The sequence below is a fragment of the Prosopis cineraria genome, unplaced genomic scaffold (genome assembly GCF_029017545.1).
Source record: "Prosopis cineraria cultivar Desert tree isolate PC_DT_omini unplaced genomic scaffold, ASM2901754v1 PC4, whole genome shotgun sequence".
Taxonomy (NCBI): Eukaryota; Viridiplantae; Streptophyta; class Magnoliopsida; order Fabales; family Fabaceae; genus Prosopis; species Prosopis cineraria.
In genome coordinates this window covers 84,747-105,424 of record NW_026555335.1, presented here as the reverse complement: position 1 = coordinate 105,424, position 20,678 = coordinate 84,747, and the positions used below count along the sequence as shown (strand labels likewise).

Genomic DNA, 20,678 nt, shown 5'->3' with positions numbered 1-20,678 from the left:
TGTTCTTCCGGAGCGCTCGTCAAAGAGCGCTCCGAAAGAGAGATCTTCCGGAGCGCTCTTTGAAGAGCGCTCCGGAAGACCACCTCTTTCGGAGCGCTCATTAATGAGCGCTCCGGAAGAGGTGGTCTTTTATTTCTCTGCCTCCCGTCAGTTTTCTTTTTCCTATTTATGAGTTTCTTTCAAATCTCTCCCTCATTTGCTGAGGTTGTGCGTTCCCAACGAGTTCCAGATCATCGCTGTATCAGTCTATCTTCCGTCGCTGTTCACTGTTCCAGATCGTCGTCCGCCGCTGTTCGCTGTTCCAGATCGTCGTTCGCCGCTGTTCGTTGTTCCAAATCATCGTCTGCTGCTGTTCATTGTTCCAGATTAGTGTTCATCACTGTTTGTTCATTTCTATGTCATGTCGCGCCATCTGTCTCTGTTTTTGCGCTGCCGTCGCCGTCACCGCCATCTCCTGCATCACTATTCTAGATCTACATTGCTGTTTCAGATTTTTGCGGCTGCTGTACACCGGAGGAAGCGACACCGTGAAGACCTCCGTTGTAGCCGTGTGTCATTGCTGTACAGCCGAGGAAGCAACGCTGCAAAGACCTCCGCTACTGCCGTGAAGACTTCCGTTTTCTGCCGTGAAGACTACACTGTGAAGGTATTTTTTTAATAATTAATTTATAATGTAATATATTGATATATTTATATATATTTGAGAATAAATTTCATATATATTTTTTTAATAATCAATATTATAGATAATATATGAATTGGAGTTATTTATATTAGAATTATGGAGTATTTGTAGTTGATAATTAGATTAAAGTTGAGGAAACTACTTGAACATTTTTATTTTATTTATGAAATATACTTTTAAGGGAGATTATTGTTATTAATTAAATTACAATTGATTGACAGAATTTAGATGCATTATGCTACTAAATTTTTATTTGGATGAATTAATTTTTTGAGTTTAAATGTATTGTGTTGTGGAATTTGATTGTTTGATCATTTGGGAGGTTCTTCTTTTAAGGAAGATGTTGTTGAATTTTTTTTATAGAAATCTAAGTCTTTTGTTTATTGAATTTTGATAATCATATTAGTGATATGGATCATAAGTGGATGTCGGCTAATCAACTATCTAGAGAATATTGGGATGGTGTGGATAAATTCATTGAATTTGCATTTTGTTGTGATCAAGACCCCCTTGGAGTCATATGTCCTTGTTTGAAATGTTGCTATGGAAAAAGAGTAAAGCCAATAGAATTGAAAGATCATTTAATCTGTAATGGGATTGATCCAACTTATACTTGTTGGACCATGCATGGGGAGACAAGGAATGATGCAAATGATTGGAGGAATAGTGCGAGCTACTCAACATTTTATCGTGATAGTGGGACATATGATGTTGACCGTCTTGATGAAATGATTCATATATATAACTTCATCGCTGAAGTATTTTAAATTAAGTTAGAATTTATTTCCACCATATTTTGATAATGACATCTTTTATTGTTTTATAGGTACCTACACAATTACAAGGTTGGGAGTGTGGATACTATGTTATGAAGTTTATGAGAGAAGTAATCACACAACAAGAGTTGATCATTCCTGAAAATGTAAGTCAAAAACTTTAAAATTAAGTTGATATAATGTTAATTCCTTATATATTACTTTCATATCTTGTGTAGTATTTTGTTGGAGTAAGATGTTTGTATTTTACTATGGAGCAAATAGAAGATTTAGTTAAAGAGTTGTCAGAATATATTATTAGCTGTTTGTGATAGGAAGTTAGATTTCAATGTTAGAAAAATAACAATAGTTTCATTTGTTAGGCTTGTTAGAAATTAAACTAGGTTAGTTAGGAAATTAAAATTTTTGTATCAGTTTCAAATTCTTTTCTTGTATATAAATTTTTATGTTAATATTATTTTTAAATTAGTTTTTGATATTATGATTTGTCATTATTAAATAGACGTAAAAGGAGAAATTTCAAAAAATCTGATTTAAAAAAAATTAAAGTAATATACGGGAGCGCTCATTTGAAAAGCGCTCCTGTAAAGTAACATACAGGAGCGCTCTTCCAGGGAGCGCTCCTATATGGTTCATACGGGAGCGTTCTTTATAAAAGCGCTCCGGTATGGTTGCATACGGGAGCGCTCTTGTAGAGAGCGCTCCCGTATGTAGCTCCCTTACAGGAGCGCTTTTCGAAAAGCGCTCCCGTATAGCGTATATACAAGAGCGCTTTTTTTAAGCGCTCCTATACATTTCGGAGCGCTCGATAAGAGAGCGCTTCAAAAGCGCTCCCTAAAGTAAAAAAAAAGCGCTCCTGTAAACTTATTTTGTAGTAGTGGATCCACCATAAAGGATGTTCCGGATTCCCATCTCTAAATGAGATTCATAGCTTCCAATGAGTCGGTGAACATGCACGCGGGCGAAAAGTGGTGTTGTTAACACACCTGAATACCTGCTACAATGGAGCACAATTCTGCTTCGGTGCATGAGACGTAACCCAGCTTCTGTTTGAAACCAAGAACCAGTCACCTACAAAGTTACGAATGACGCCATTGCGTGCTCCAAGGTGATCATTTGTGACATAAGCATCCACATCAAATCTGAGTTTCCCATTTGGAGGAGCAGTCCACTTGGACTCTGATCTGCAGTTTATCTGAAGAATCTGATTCTTGAACTGGTTCACTTGATTATCTTCAATGAGTTTATGTAGACATAAATGCTTAATGTTGTATGGATTACGCTGGAGCCTTCAAAGACTGCTTTACATCAGGAAGTCCACAATAGCCAGCTTATGGTGTTGAAAACTTCAATCCAGGGCCAGTTTGAGTAGCAACTGGTGTTGCTCTTTCGCCGAAGCCATTCCTGTAAATTACCAGAAAAAAAGTTTGTTAGCATTAAAAATAATGTTCCACACCTCCTAGGCAATTTTGCAATCTCTCAAAATGTGTCAAGTGTTTTCCTCTCTCTCACACAAGTTGTAGCAGTGCACATCCTTGGTAAGGTGTCTTTGAGCTCTTAGGAAGTTCAAAGGTAGTCTATCTTGGAATGCTTGCCATAAGAAAATTTTGGTTTTCTCGAGCAAGGGACTCTTCCATAGTGTTCTCCATATTTGGTGCTCATGACTATGGGCAGATTTACTGATGAAATGGTAAGCAGCTTTCACAGAAAATGTGCCATTAGAGGAATTTCTCCCGACATAAATGCCATTGCGCTAGTTGATTAGCTCTGACAGGGATGATACAGCTTAATGCAGGAGGGGGAAATATGGCAGAACATCGCTGTAAGCCCCAGGCACCGTTGTCTAGCAGAAAATCTTTAACCATAGAATTAGATTTGAAATCACGACTACTCTGGTTGACAAAAGCTAGAATTGGATCCATTCCTAATTTTCTTGCCAACTCATGAAGAGTTCCCAGACTTTGTTGATGCTGGCCCAAGTAGCTGATGCCTTCTTGCATTTTGATCGGCCTTGCAAGTGCACAAGATCGACGTAGTAATAAATCTCAAAGTATTTTAAGAGTTGAATCCAAAAGAAGATAATGATCTTTATTATTTTATAAAAACAAATGAGTTTTGAAAAGAGATTTAAATTAAATAATGCAAATAAGAAAATGATAAACACAAAAAAGACTATGAACCAACCAATCAAACGAATGCTAGGGATCAAGATTTACAGACCTAAATAGATTATTTTAATTCAGTTAATTATTTTTCCTTCTTTTATAGTGACAACCATTTCTAAAGTGTCCTAATTACTTTTCAATATGTTAGGGTATATTTAATTAAAGTTAAATTTAGCTCTTACTAAGTTTTACTCTCCAAATAAATCATGAAACTGCAATCTAAGCCACCATAAACTGTTAAATTATTCATAATTTAGTTATTTACATTTATCTCCTTATGTCTAGGTAAGTTCGTCACCTTTTACTTCATCAAACTACCCGTAGACAATCTATAGAGTGACTGTTTATGTAAAGAATAATTAAAATGAGAGAGATAAATATAAAAGCAAACATAAATTTCATGGACAAAATTCAATGTTTAAAGGGAAAAAATAATTTAAACCAAATAAAGAACAAAATCTATGCTAATTAGGCTACTCCCGATCCTGAATGGACAGCGAGAACTTGTAGAGTTAAAACTACATTCCCACTAGAAAACATGAATAGAATCTAAAGAAGAAGAAGAAGAAGAAGAAGAGAGAAAGCTCTCAACTTTGAAGAATCCTTCAAGCTCCATAATACGCCTCCTAGCTTTTAAATGTGAGATTGGATGTTGTTGAGAGGCTTCTGAGAGGTTTATTTATAATAAATTCAACTCTCATAGGCTTAGAATCTATCCAAATCAAGCCTTATCTAATTAGATATGATGATATTTGGCTTAAAAATATCATTTTCACATTTTGTTTTTCATCCACAGGAGGTCAATATTTTCATCCACAGTTGAATGAAACGTGTATTTTTCATCCACGAGCGGATGAACTAGGGCCATGCAAAATCACTAATGTAGGCTTCATCCACGCACATATGAGTCATTTTTTGCTTGATTCCTTAGTCTTTGACTCTGAGCTTTACATTTTAAGGTATTTTTCATGTTATTTTATCTCCTTTTTTTTGAAAATATGCCAAAATCTTTAGGTGAGGTATTTTATTTAATTTTATCTTAAATTCATGCATTAAATAATCATCATAAGAGTACAAATAATACATAAATATGTATAAAATACCCCCTCACATTTCTTAAGTGGACTTATTGTCTCCTCGTTCCATCTGTATTTAGTCTTAAGACATTTGACTTGCAAACACTCAAGATATTTCTAAAGTCATTGTATTCATTCTAAAAGAATTTCCCACACAGCTTCTCAATATCATTTATAACTCCCTTAGACAGCAACATTGTTTGCATGAGATGATTTGGTATTTCACTAGGAATAGCTTTCATTAGAGTAGATCTGCCAACCAAGTTAAGGAACTTTCCTTTCCATATAGATAATTTTTATTTTATTTTAAGAGTGATGGGTGTGAGAAGACTCTTAGTAAGCCTACCATGTAGAAGATGAACACCAAGGTATTTCTCAAGATTCAAAGTCAATTCCATGCTCAAATGCTGGCTGAATTCAAGAGCCTAATTGACACTAATGTGAGGAGAACAAAACAATTTTGATTTTTGCAAATTGACTATATCGCCAATGGCAATGCAAAAATGCCTTATAGTGTCTTTAATAAGATCAACTTGATCAAGAAAGGCTTCAGCAAAGAGGATAAGATCGTTCACAAAGAACAAATGAGAGATGTGAGGTCCGTTAGCCAAAAACTTAAGAGGTTTCCAACATTTAGGAAAGATAAAATCAATAATGAATGCCTAAGTCTTTCTATGCAAAGAACAAATAAATAAAGACTAAGTGGGTTGCCTTACTTAACACCTTGAGTTGGCTGAAAAGAAGAAGTTTCCTCACCATTTTAAAGAATTTTTATAAAGCAAGTGGTGATGGAATACATAATGAGATGAATAAAGTCATTCTTGAATCCTATGCTTTCCAAAGTGGATCAGATAAAATCCCAATCAATGCAGTCAAAGGCTTTCTCAAGGTCAACTTTTAAAGCAATGTACCCTTTTCTATTCCTTTTAGTCCTTATAGTATGGATAGCTTCTTGTGCCAAGATCACATTATCACTACTATGCCGATTAGTAATGAATATGTATTACTGAGAGTCAATGAGATACCTAAGGCGACCTCTCATTCACAATACTTTTGATAATGATTTTGATGCTCACATTACAAAGAGAGATAAAGCAAAATTCCTTCATTAAGGTAGGCCTGTTGACTTTTGGAAGAAAAATAATATCGGTATGATTGAGGTCCTTTAACCTAGCTAGATCATTAAACACCTCTCTAATTAATCTATACATTTAATTTCCAATTAAATCCTATTGAGTTTGGAAGAAGTATGGTTGGAGATCGTCGGGTCCTTGTGCTTTAAAAGCACCCATGGAGAAAGTAGCATTTTTTATTTTGACCTTAGTAATATCCTATTAAATCATGTTTAAGGCTTTATTACTAAGAAGAGGGAATGAGGTAGGAAATTTAGTACTCTAAATATTATTATCCTTCCTATACAAATCTTTATAGATCTTTAAAGCCATATCCTTTAACAAACTTTGATCCTAAATCCAAACCCCTTGACCATTGAGAAGAACTTCCATACGGTTTTTGTTTCTTCTAAAATTTACCAAAAAGTAGAAGAATTTAGTATTTTTTTTTCACCAAACTAAAGCCAATTTAGCGTTGATTTTTTCCACCAAATTAATTTCTCTTGTGCTACCAATTTATTATACTTTTTCCATAAGGATTTTTCCAATTTAAAGAGTCCATCTGCATTATTAGCTCTCTTAGCTGTATCAATCCCTTCAAGACATTTAACAATCTAGCATTTTTTGTTAGGGATTAATTGCCTCATAGGAGAAAAATTGAACACCATCTAGCTAGTTATTATGAGGCCAAGATTTTTTAACAATATCTCGAAAGTCTTTTCCGCAACCCAAGTCACATTATTTCTAAAGTGCTTTTGACATTTATGAGTTAATGGGTGAATAGTCTCAGAAATCAAGGTGACCCATGATCGGATTTGAATTTGAGAAGGTGTGAGACTTTTACAGAGGGGTAAATGGACGACCAAAAGCTATTACAAAAAGATCGATCAAGTCTTTCTTTAATACAGTCTCATTCCTAAGTAAAGATGTCCCTTATGACAAGAAATTCAAGGTTGAAGATGCAATATTAAAATCTTAAATAGAAGTCCAGTCAATTTGAGACTAGAATAGAAGATTCCCTTCTTGCATTAAAATCCCTTACAAGGATCTAGGGATCTGTCATAACTAAGGTAATAACGGAAATATAGTCCTAGAGTTGTCTCTTTTTGATGTAAGAGTTTTCCCCATAAATAAAGGATATAAAAGACGAATGCTGAGATTGTAGATTCATAATCCTATAATAAAGAAGTTGGGTGGTTGTAGAGACATAATCTACTTTCACTATATCATCATTCCACAAACACCATGTACTACCTAAAAACCTAGTAGCTATCACTCATAGCCAATTCAAGAATCCCAATTTACGGATTACAGTGTTTGCCTTAAACTACTCATATGAGTTTTAAAGAGATAAAAAATATCCACATGATATTTAGAAGCAATATCTTTAAGGATGAGAGAAATTCCTACTGTAATATCCCAAGTTTTAATTCAAAAATCTAATTTTCAATTAAGGGTAAATTAATAAATTAGTATATTAATTAAGTTAATCATGTTTTCAGGTTATTAATTGACATTTTAGATCATGGATAGCTTAAAGATTGAGTTAGGATGGAAGTTGAATTAAATCAGGTTCGAATAGCATGAGGCAAAGAATTTGCTCATTGTGCCATATGTCGTGACTTGTACAAACACACTACAACACATGGCCTGGTTTCAGCATTAAGAAGTGCAAAAATTAGTTTGAGAAATCAAAACGAAAGCTTGTGTTTTGGGAGCTCAAAAGAAAAAAAGATATGTTCTGCTAGGGCTTCAATTTGGGTGAACTTGGAAGATAATTTAGACCTTTAAACTTTTACGTAAGCTTCCTATTACTCTCTTCTACCTCTCTATTTTGTTTTTCAAGAGATTTGAAAGTGAAAAGAGTTGATATAAGTTAGAGAAGCTAGGGATCTATGATTAAAGGCTTGCATGTGATTTCAATCGCTTAATCTAAGTTTCTCAAACTTGGGGCAAATGGTTTTGTGAAGTGTAGTAGTTGTAGGTTAGAATTTGATTAAACCTTAACTAAATTTGAGGGTTTTGAAGTGGTACAAGTTAATTAAAGGCATGATTTAGTTAAAAGGGAAGTAAAAGAGATGGGGTGAGCTGGTTGTAACTTTCAATAACTCAACTATTAAAAGTTATGGGTTTTAGTGAAATTTAGCTAATAAATACTTATGTTGAGTTAATAAACTAACATATAGTGCTTTATATTGTAGATTTTAGTAGTTAAGACTTCCTCAAGGGTAAGGAAGAAGTAAGAGCTTGCATTGGCCATGTGTAACCCTTTTTATGCTAAAAGGATTGAGGTAACATGATAATCTAGTTATTTATTAGCTAGTAAAGTTGTTTACAGATGGATGGCATGTGCATATTAGATAATTTATATGTGTGTGTACGTGTTTGACAAAATTAAGAAGTTTTTGAAAAAGAATAAAGTTATATGGTAAATTGTGAATTGAGTAGGAGTTCTAAACATTTGTTATATATATGATTTTTAAAAGCACATCATGACATGTTTTCAAAAAAAAATATCGGGTAAAATAATACTAGTTGATAAATATGGGATGATTAGTACCTATCTAAATGTATGGTGGAATTATGTGGTTATGTGGTGACTTTATATGTATGATCTAGTTGTGATATCATAATACATAAAAGGTGAAAATCATGACTTGGGTGGGAGTTCACCTTGAGAGGAGAAATTTGGTGATAAATCCATATGGTCCTAACTGCTTCATAGACACATGAATAGTTATATTCTATACTTTGCATTTTTGAATAGGTTCAGAGATCGAAGGATACATGGTGTCCCTTAAAGAGGTTTGGGTGGATCTATGTATACAGCACCCTAATTATGGTATTAAAGGAATCTGTTATCCATAAGTGACAAAGAGCCTTTGACTAGCAATCCTTCACTTAAAGTAGGCAAATTAGCCAAGATGGGTTGATCTAATAGTAAAACCTATAGATTCAGTCAAAAGTAAGGAAGATTCAAATGAAAGTCATTATCATACATTTTATAGTAGTGTTATGATTTATTGCATGTACATGTGATTAAATATATGTTAAGATTACTCTTTATAGTTTTGCATGTTAAGAAGTAATATAGATTATCCTAGTTACTAAAATTTTTATCTTACCTCATGGTTACTTTTTAAGAGATTAGAGATGGAGAGGAGACAAGGAAAAGAATTGACAAAGAGTAGCAAGTCTACTATTAGTAATATACTTATGTTGAGTTTTGTGCACATGAATGTATATGTAATTATATGATTGCTAATTAGGAATTTCATGTTTTGCATGGTGCTTGCATGAGTTATGTAATTGACATTTTAACCTAGAAATGTTTGTTTTAGGATACATGTGTAAGGGTCAAAGAAATAGTACAAGCGCTAAGTTGGTATGACGCATATAAGGTTGAATTGCACTTGTATTGTATATTATGGTATTTTAGCCTAATGTGTAAGTTTGGAGAGAATGGAACATCCTAGAAATTTAAATTTGATTAATTAGGGCAATTAAGTATATTGATGTGGTGTGTGGTCAAAGGGGTTTAACAAGTGATTTTGGTTGTGGTTTCAATCCTAAATTGGAGCCTAAAGTGAAGTTGGGTCACTCAGGTATCACATAGGGGAAATTTAAAGAAGGAGTTTCTGTGCCATATATCACAGCATGCAACACATCTACCATCATGCACAAGTATTCATCTATAAAGGAGAGACCTTTTTGTGCCATATGTCGTGACCCATGGTTGAAAATCTTTAGAAATAGTTGCGACAGAGTTGGAAAGAAAGAAAAAGAAACAAAGAGGGATAAAGGATTGATGATTTTCTCTGCTAAGGTTTGCAATTAGAAGGTTGTGGAGTAATTCCAAGCCATCCTACACCTACAATAAGGTTTCTAAACTCTTGTCCTCCCTTTCTCTTCCATTTTCATGAAGATTTGAATTAGGGTTGGAATAGAAAAAGTAATTTTTGGTCTATATGAGCTATGGGTTCAAACCCATTAACTAAAATAGACTGAATGAGAGTAGTTTAGGTTATTTAAACCTAGTGTTAATGATTTGACAAGTTTTTGGTTGGTAAGGACCATTAATGTCTGAATTTAGGTCATCATGAGAGTTGTTAGGAGTATTTAATGGCCATTAATGATGATTTAATGGTTCATTAATGATAATATGAGCTAAAGAAACTTAGTAAACTACATGAGTACATTTAAAAGTGACTTAGTGATTTTAATGAGTTGGGAATGATGAAATAGAGTGTTTTCAAATAAGGATATTAATGATTATCCTTGTGGTTGAATTGTAGACTAACCAATTTGGCACCATTCATGCTTAAAAAGAGGTTTAGAAGTTTATGTTTTGAGGGGTAAATCTTTAACCTTTCAAAGGTTTGAGATAACTGAAAAAAATTTAGTCTATTCTTTTATGTATTAGTTAATTATATGTTAAAAGGAATGATTTGAAACTCATTAATGTCATAAACTCATATTCGATGTAAAGTTTGGAAAGTTTTGTGTTGTGTATGAAAATATATTAGTAAGATAATGAAAAATGATATGTATGTTTGAAATGTGTTAATGATGTTATTGAATAGAAACATGCATATATATATATATATGAATATGATGATGTATGATGAGATTTTACAACTATGATGGAGATGGTTTTGTGATGAGTATGATATAATATGATGGTTGTCAATAGTTTTTCATACTATGTGTTAATGTATATATAGCATGATCATTTATAATTTTCCTAGGTAAAAAGAATAGCATTAAATCCACATAGGAATGATGCCTTATTATTAGAATCTTAAGTCGTCCGGCTGTCAATTGTTGGAATGGAGAATTAGCTATTGTCCTACATTGATTAGAGACTATCCCACTTGTTCTTTTAGGAACTCAAACCTAACTAGTCTTTACCGACTCATGAGAAGGCTAGATTAGGGGTATAACACCCTATGGTTGTTCGTATTGGAGAAAATTATGGATCACAAGTGGGTAAGGTAGCCTTGGCTAGGTATCTCCTCATGAGTCAAGAGAGTATAAAGTTGCATTAGTCATGCATTTCATATTCTAACCATATGATTCTCATTATTGTGATCCAGTGTGTTTTGATAAGGGCATATGATTGCTATTATTGCTGCCTTATATACCCATTATTAACTATATGTGTGAGATGATATATGTTTATGGCCAGTCACATGATTGTTAGTGTTGTGGTCGAGGCAACCTTTGAAATATATATATACTAGTTGCGAAAAGAATTCTCATTACCATTTGCATTTATAATTAATTGATATGTAATTTTTTAGGCTAGATTGACCTTAGTTACTAAGTGGTTGTATTCATCCCTCATTCTTCAATATTATAAGGGTTAGCTTATTAGACCAAGATCGAGGAACATGACTGAAGGCATAGGATTTTATGTCAATCTTACTAATAGGCCTCATAGTTTAATTATGTATATTTTGATTTGTGACTTGCCAACTAGGACAATATGTGATTCATTTTGACTACTTGCCCTATTGTTGAAAATGATTTGAATGTATATTTTGTGCCTTGGGATGTTTATACTATAAAGATATTATGTATATAGGGTTAAAAATTAGTACAAGTAAGGAGTAATGTAAATGAATGATTAGGATGATTATTATGTGAATTTATGAGAATTTTGCTTCCTTGTATGTTTTTGTATTCAAGGGATTAAACATTGGAATTGTGCTTTATACATTATTAGTTAGTTGTAGTGTATTGCATGTAACATCCTAAATTTGAATCTAGGAACTTTGCTAATCAAGGGTAGATTAGTAATTAGTTGATTAATTATGGTTTTGGGTTTTGGACTAATACATGTTGTTAACTGGTTGGTATGGTTATATGATTGAATGGCAGAATATCAATTTAGAACATAACACGCGAGCATAAGTGAGATTAACCTCACTGTGCCACGCACCATGGTGGGTGTTACATGTACTGCGGCACATGGTATAAATTTTTACTTAAGAGCTAAGTCTTAACTCATGAAAATAAAAGAGGAAGGAAGAGAAAACACATCTGAAGAGGAGAGAAAGCTTAGCTCTATTAGGGCATTGATTTGCGGAGCTCGAAAGTTTGCTTCAACTATTGACTTGTCAGTTAAGTATCATACAGCCCTAAGCTACATTTCTATCCTATTTTCCTTAAGTTTGGTTAGTAAAAAAAATTGAATTAAGAAGTTTTAAGGAGTTATAATATAAGGGAAAGGTTTAAAAAGGGCTTTTAAATGTGAAACTAAAGTTTTACAACTGGTTTAGAGTTTAATAGTTGAACTCTAAGGATATAGGCTTAAATTAGCTAAAAGAACTAGGTCAAAAAGTGTAAATTAGTAAATAAATCAGTTAGGAGGGTGTTATGGTTATTTGAATAGCCTGTAGGTCTAAAGACTATAGACAATGGACTATATGAATTCAAAAGGTGCTAGTTGAATTGTTTTGTATGTTAAGAGATTCAATTTAGCCAAATCAATGCCTATATAGGATGTTCAGGAATTACTGAGGGACATTTTATGGTGTAAATTGAGAATTTATGATGTTACTCATGAGAATCTATACTTTTAAGAGCTTAATGTGATTGGTACCCTTAGTAAGAAGGGGAAAAAGGTAACTGGAGTAACCCTTATACTTGTTTGTTTGTGAAATTATTTATAAGTATTTTGTATAACCGTATCAATTGTGATATTAATTAATAAAGTAGCAATATTGTGAAAGGAATATGCATGCGAGTGAATAAGTAATGTGCGAAATGTATGAGATGAGATATATACATAGACATGTGCATTACATCCGTGATATACCTTGGACTAGGGTAGGGAGTCAGGACCCTACTCTGTGCAAGGATAAGAAGTCCTGAAGATCTTAAGCATACAACTTAACTTTGCTAAAAAGGACCTAGGAGATCCTAAATGTCTTGAGCATAGAGCTTGATTTTGCCAGGAAGGACATAGGAGAATGATCTACAAGTGTACCTTAAACTAAGGTAAAGGGTCATGATCCTACTCTGTGTAAGGCTAGAAAGTCTTGATAGTCTAATTGTTGAGAATGCTCTAGTAAGTGAGACTCAAGAGACCACCCATACACGATGAGGATACCTAATTTGAAATAGAGGTTTAGTAGGCTCTGTTTCGTGTAAGGCTGGAAATCCTAGTTCGAGCGTAAAGCTTGCTCCGCTATGCAAAACTAAGAGTGTATGAGTATAACCATGAAAGAAAATGATATTGAGTGCATGTGTACTTATACTGTTGTTGAAATGATATTACTTTATCTCTTATTTATGATTTTACTTACTAACCGATATTTGAAGTTATATCCAAGTTATTGGGGCATATGCCTCACTCTATTATCTTTATACACAAGTAAAGAGAGCATGAAAAGGCTGGGAAAGGAAGCAAGAAAAAAGTAGCCTCAATTGATAGTAGTGTGACTACTTATATGTAATGAATGTATAAAGTTATAGTTAGATATTTGAGTTGTCAACTAAGATGAATAAGTGTATGTGAATATGAATATGTGAATGTGCATATGATTTATGGTTGAAAACTTGCTTGTATATATGATGTTACATCTCACTGGTAATACCACAGTAGTGAGTACGTGGGTAGGTCTAGATGCCAATCAAGCAAGTGTATGTTATTGTATAACTTGTTCCACTTTTATTGGATGTGATTTTATTATGTGGAACTATGTGTATATGTGTGAACTTGACTAAATGGTGAGACTTAGCCCCATTTACAAGAGTCGAGTATATTTGTGATTTCTAACCATATGGTAAGGCTTTGCCCCATATGAGGAAGTTGGATGACTGAAGTAGAACAAGTATATAAGTGTATATAGTTATATGTATCGTGCCTTATATAAGTCTACAAATGTGTAATATGGCATTGAGAAGTCAAAATGAGTAATTAATGTTATATATGTGATTTGATGTGTTAAACAGGTGTATGTAGTCTTTTCAAACTTGGTTCAAGGCCTAAAGTGGTCTAATAGGTAAGGAATGATAATTGAACACTTAAGGTGTAAATTTTGAAAGAAAAAATAACTTTTTATACTCAAGTGTTCAATTTTAGATTGAGCCTTTGGATCGAGTCCAAACTTATCTTATCAGAAAAAAATATGTTATAAGATTCGTATGAACACTTGAATCACCCTATCGGATGTTAGATGTGGAATTAGAATGCAACAGACGTTCACCTTATAAATTATCATATGACAGTAGCATTCATTGTCATATACGCCGTGACGCATTATGTGCCACGCTACAGCGCATGACACAAAGAGAAATAAGGCATGTTGCTTTATACCACATAACGCGATACTTAGTAGTACATGCCGTGGCACATGGCACATTTCCTAGAAAATAGTTGTGTCTTCCTGAGTCGTGAGATTTATGTTTACGCTTTCGTTAGCCTTCTTATTTGAACATGCTTTTGATGAAGTCAGGATCCCACATTTTACAAACAAATTAAGGACTATTACTCTGATATTGTATTATGTTGTGTGTGAATGTGATGGCAAAGTTCAGATTAAATAACGGACTTTACATTGCACAAGTCCATAATAGTCTATTGAGTGTGGCCTAAGGTTGATGTAAGCTTTTGGCATTTGAGTTATGATTTGAGCACCCAAGTTGTGTTTATTGTGAAAAAGGAGTGGGTTTTGAAATGAATGTCTAATTTTTTATTGAAAAATGATTTGGTTGTAAAATAAGAAAGCTTAATATAGATACCTAGATCATCTCAATCGAATGTCGGACAAAGAAATGAGGCTCATCAAAAGTTCACCCCCAGAGCTATCTTATGATAGCAAAGATGCTATTAAATTCGTGCAATACACCATGGTGTATGGCATAGAGGCAACAAGCCACGACACGTCTTTTATGAGCTGCATCACACCTCTATTTTCGCCACACAGTTTTACTGTATGCTATTATTTTGCAAATGAATTGACTTGTTTAAGATCTTATGCTTTCATATATGTTTTTAACTTTGATTTGAGAATGATTGGAGTATATTGGAGTGTTTTAAATTGTGAAAACTTGGGATCCCTATTGTTGAAAATTTCACAACTTGGTAATTTTTTGATTAACCTCATGATTATTTCAAACTTCAAGTTAAGGGTAACCTTACTTGTCTACTTAGAAATTTCACAAAAAATATTTTAGAAATAGGCTAAAATATAAATACAAGTGTATGTTATGGTGATTAGATGGGATGTGTGGTGATGATTTGGCCAAATGGAGATTATATGTAAGTATGTTGAGACTGGCCCTGTTATGCAATATCATTTAGTTCAAGCCTTAAGTTAACTTAATGGTATAAGGTGCCAGATTTGAGCACTTAGAAGCACTAAATTTACTTTAGAATTTGACTTTTAGCATTTAGATGTCCAAAATTCTCATACAATATCATAATAAAACTTCTGCCATTAGTTATATTATTGAATAAGCTATACATGAATGCTTAACTCACTCCAATCGGATATTGAATGTAAAAATAGCGCAAGCTTAAAATTTATCCTGAAAAATCATCATGACAACAAAATGCTGTGATTAAATGGCATGTGCGTCGCATCATGTTTTCGTAAGCCATAGCATATGGCACAGGGGCTAAATTACCTACTTTGTGCCATATGCCGTGACATATGGATCCCTATCATGGAATATGTGCCAGAATGTGCCAAAAAGACATTTTTAGCCATATTTTTCCTATAATTTGTTCCCATTTGCATTTCATAATTCCTAAACTTTTAAATATCAATAATTTTGAGCTCAGACTACATATTTGAAGGATTTTTAGGATTCCATATGTTTTCAATTGTATTTCAAATATTTAATTGATTTAATCCTTATGTGATTACGATAAGTGTAAGAGGACTTAATAACTCCTAATTACCATTATGTGGTGATTGATGGTAATAATTTGTGGTAATGTTAAGGTAGACATTACACCTATCCCCTACACCCCTACAATTCCACCTTGCTATAATCATAAAACAATATTGCTAAACAAATAAGGGAAACTTACTAGTTTTCAGAATCATGTGTGGAAGGATTATCTAAAGCAAAAGGCTTTGAACTATTGTGATCCATTAATGTCACTTATTCTACAAAGATTGAGAGCACAGTTATGATTTACATTAGGTAAGCGGGAGGGTGACCTTTAGTAGGATCCTTAGCCAAACTCACAAGCCCAGCCCTCCGAGTTAATTCCTTATTAGGTTTGTCATATACGACAGGCCCAAGACTAAAGTAAGAGGGTTTTGGTGTGATTTTGGGCTATGAATGAATCATGTTATGCTCACAGAAGATAATTTGCCTTCCATTACTAAGTGTTCGCGATGATTAGGCTTGGGGGAATTCTTTTTCAGGCTTGGGTAAGGGGACCTATTTCATGCATATGATTTTCTTTCGGGTGCATTAATGGCAACTTTTCTTTAAGGATAAGCCTACTTTCTAGAGGTTTTAAGAAGTGCATTTAGAGAAGGGTCTATAGAAGACAAATTGGCAAGAGATATCAAATCTCCTTAGAAGACATCTTATTAAATTTATGAGTATCAAGTGTCCCTTATTCACTGCTCTCCTAGTTGATAGGAATTGTAACATCCCAAAATTTATTTATTTAATTAATTAATTTAGAGGGCTTAATTAATTAATTAGGCTAATTAAAGGTTAGGGTTGGAGGGCTAATTAGGCTTATTGGGCCTTTGGAGGGGTCCAGATTAGGCCCATATTTTTTAGATTAAGTGATGCTATTGGTTTTGGGCTATTCTTCATAGTAAGCACACCAAAATTTTAAATTCAATTAGCTATTTAAAAATCAAAGAAAATAAAGGTTTAAGGGTTTTGTTCAATGGGTAAATAGTGGCTCTAGTAGGGTTTCAAACTAGAGGGTGATTTTGGAGCATTTTGGGACTTCTATAGCATTATGGCATAGGTTGAGCATAATGTTCAATATCACTGATCCTGGATTGGATGGTATGGGTCAAGCAATTCAAGTAAGGGAAACTTATGGTCCAAGACTAAGTACGAAGGCTTTTGATTGGGAAACCCCTCATAATTAAAAAGTAGACCTAGTCAAGTCATATAGGTCAATTCTATACAAGTTATTAGCCTATGGTTCAGTTAAATGATAAAAGGAGGAATATAAGGTGGTTGCATTAATCATAAAGCATTGATATACTTGTATATAAGCAAGATTGTGAATTATATGGTTCTTTAAATGATTTATATATTACTAAATTGTCTTATTATTGGCTCATGGTTCAATTAGATGATAAAAGAAAGGACATAAGGTGGTCGCATTAATTAAAAAGCATTGATATACTTGTATACAAGAAAGATTGTGAACTATGTGATGCTTTGAATGACTTATATATTACTAAATTGTCTTGTGATGCAAACCACACTTTAATATGCTTTCATTAAATTCTTGGTTAATGAGATTGTTTAATCTCACTCCTATTACTTTATGTCTTTCCAAGAGATGACAAAGCGAAGGACAAGGGGAAAGCCTACAAGGCAAAGCACTAGAGTATTGATTTTTAAACTTTAGTTACTTTTACGTGTGATGAAATTTTTTTTATTTTTGCTAACATAAGATCATATTGTATAAGTTTACTATAGATCATTCACATGCATGCTTTACTGGTTGACTCAAGCGTTTTTGGGGTGGCCTCAAGTTTAGGTATTAAGGTCTATAGTGCAAGTGTGTGATGTGATGTGTTGCTACTTATACCTTCACCTCTTGGATTAATGGCATGATTTAAGTATTGATGCATGAATGAATTTGCAAGTCTTGGGTGTATATATATACATATACATATATGAGGGGAAACATTTGTGTTTGTGTAAAGAGTCTAAAGACTTAATACTATGCATAATGTTCCAAGATCCTTATTTAATATTGGATTGAGATGTCCATGGTGTTTATAGCTAGATTACTTAATTACATGCATGTTGATACTTGGATCATGTAAAACTCACCTAATTTCACAAGACTTAATCTTAAAGCCACCCCTTACCATAATAATTAGGAATTAACTATCCTAGTCATTATACCATGGTAAATAATAATCATTCATAGTTTAAAAAAAATAATCACAATAAAGAAGAAAGGACACAAGTTGAAAGGCCTACTATGGTCATTAAAACCAAACTTATAATTTTTTTAAAAAAATACACAATAGTATAAACAAGTACCAACTCAACTTGGAAAGCTATGAGTTTACAAAAAGAATGGGAAACCTTATAATGAAATTCAACGCATAAAAATCTTTGGGATCTCAATTTTAGTATCACTATCAACATGACCAAACCTAAATTATTCAAATTAGAGTTTGCAAAGTTTTTGGAAGCATGAAATATCACCAAACTATTAAAAATCTTTGAACATTATTTTCCCAAAACAGACTTGTTAGCCATGGCCAAAAAGCCTATTCATCGAACCTAACAAGTTCGAGGATATCTACCACAGCCAATGACACATCACGTGATGCAGCAAAGTCACCATCTGTCGTGGTGAACTGCAGAATAATGGCAGCATCAATGCTATCAAACCATAGTACCAAGAGTAAACTCTTGACACTCCCCAAACTTTTGTCCAATGTTTTATTATGATTGACCTAAGTGTTCATAGAAAGCTTAGATAATAAGCTAGCTAATGGCACTAGTTGCATTTTAAATCAATGACACATAAAAATGTTAGCCACCTAAAACTAAACTCACTCCTTTTTCACACTTAAACTATTCCAAGAAGTCTAAACGCACACCACATGACACGTTGACTTAGAATTCTATGTTTGCTAAAGCCGCATAATGCGACACAAGCTCTAGACATCCACTTTTCGCATTGACTTAGAATTGCTTCCCTACTCGCTCTGAGCTGGACGATTTTTGGGACATCTCTAGAACTGAGGTTTTTACATGTTAGGGCCAAGCATTCAAATTCCGAACGCATCTCCGGACGCCGAAGCAAGCACCGTCGTTCTATGTTGAGGAACAAGTTCATCATGACCTTCCATATGTTTATGGTTATCATCATGCAATAAAGCATTCTTCCATGGGCAAACTTCCTTCCTGGTGCCATATCTACCGCAAAAGAAACAAATAAGGCCAATAACTTCATATTCAATATTAAGTATCATATTACCAAAAATAACATGAGGTACAAGCTTTTTCTGGAGGTCAATTTCGAAGCATACTCTGGCTAATCTGCCACGATCATTTTCTTTATCAACCTGAGCAATCTCCGAGACAGTATTCATATCGACCTTAATAGGTTTGCCAATCATCTCCCCAAGCTTCATAAGAAAAAGTTGGTTGTAGTCATGCATGGGGATTTTAGGGATTCTTACCCACACAATCATCCTTCTTAAAGGATTATTCATCGGATCAAAGTAGGGAGTCCATTTTTGAATAGCAACACAGTAACCTGCAAACAACCAAGGGCTTTCGAGCAAAGTTTTTTTACAATGCTCCTTCCTAGAATCTTTATCAGTGAAACAAACCACGAAATAATTGTTAGGAAGGTCAGCTAGATTGAAGGCCAAGAATCCCCAGATGCAAGTCAGGCAACCCTTAAGGTTTTTGGGTATCATCTTACTTAATACCGTGAGAACAATATCATCATTCCAAGGAAGGCACCACTCTTGAAATTCCTCATTTGAGAAGGGAATAAAAGGATAGATCTCAGCTAATTTCTTGATCTCTTCCGTAGGTTTTGGTACTGCCCACGTTTTTTAGGAATCTCCAAGCAATATGTCATCTTCCACAGGAGGCTTAGCATCATTGGCGACACCATTGAAGCCTAAGAGAGAAGCTTTATAGGAAAAGCTGGGCTTTGTTGTGGAATCAGATTCATTATTGTGTTTTGCAATACAACCCTTGGTGCCTTGCTTCCTGGCTAAGGCAGGAAATTCCTCCGAAGAAACAGAGGCTTTTGACATAACACTGTCAGCTTTGGCTTCAGTCTCAGAAGAGGAGCTACCTTTTTTTTTCTTATTCAGCTTACCTCCTTCACATGCAAGCCTGTCGGTGAGGCGATCCGGAGGTTGTTTCCAGAGGCCATTGCTATCGATCTCTATGAAACTCTCAGCGTGCAACCCAAGTGAGAGAACCAAGAACAAACCTAAGAGCTCTTTACTTGTAGACTTACCTTTCTGGATTCATATGGATTTTAAATTGAGCGCGACTGTGAAATGTAATAAAATAAAATATGGCTAATATTCCTAACTTGGGATGTGATTAACTATTCATGTAATTATGAAACATGATAAAATAAAGGGACTTTTGTATATATAGACTATTTAATAGAACCAAAGATAACAACACAACATTTTTAATATTTTATAATGTGATCGGATTAATATTTAAATTCAATTGAAATGATAAAAAAACTCCTCCTCTAATCTTAAATCTCATCCTCATTCTTGAATTTGAACTATATTATACCTAATAAGTTGATAATAAAATATTTAAAAATGTTTAAATATTGAAGCGATATATAATTGTAAATGAACCACAATTGTAATTATTTAGTTAAGGAGTTTTGAATTTTTGGTATTCTGTTACACAAGTTTTTTTTATTATTATTTGATTTGGGATAAAAAGGAAAAATTGCACTCCAATTGATTGTAAATAGGTTATATTTCATAATTTTTAAAAACTTCTTCCATAACTTATTATTAATATATTTTTCACAATTGTTGGGTCAATTTACTCTAAAATAAAATATTGTTGCTCAGATTTATAAATTAAAACGTTTTTTTTTTGCATTACTTTTCAAGGTTGATAAACAAAATCGCACCAAAATTATGTCCCCATCTCGATGTGGTAACACTTTA

At 33.6% G+C, this 20,678-nt stretch overlaps 2 protein-coding genes across 2 annotated transcripts; one reads left to right on the top strand and one right to left on the bottom strand.

Annotated features, from left to right (window-relative positions):
- Window positions 1-168: 168 nt before the first annotated feature.
- Window positions 169-19,826, top strand: LOC129308282 (uncharacterized). Its single transcript, XM_054949354.1, has 4 exons — window positions 169-381; window positions 491-646; window positions 1,512-1,607; window positions 19,553-19,826. The coding sequence occupies exons 1-4, from the start codon at window positions 169-171 to the stop codon at window positions 19,616-19,618; spliced, it is 531 nt and encodes a 176-aa protein (XP_054805329.1). The 3' UTR covers window positions 19,619-19,826.
- LOC129307848 (uncharacterized) lies at window positions 18,350-19,595 on the bottom strand. The gene is made up of 2 exons (XM_054948776.1): window positions 19,038-19,595; window positions 18,350-18,924 (listed from the first exon to the last, which is right to left on the bottom strand). The coding sequence occupies exons 1-2, from the start codon at window positions 19,431-19,433 to the stop codon at window positions 18,874-18,876; spliced, it is 447 nt and encodes a 148-aa protein (XP_054804751.1). The 5' UTR covers window positions 19,434-19,595; the 3' UTR covers window positions 18,350-18,873.
- Window positions 19,827-20,678: the final 852 nt, after the last annotated feature.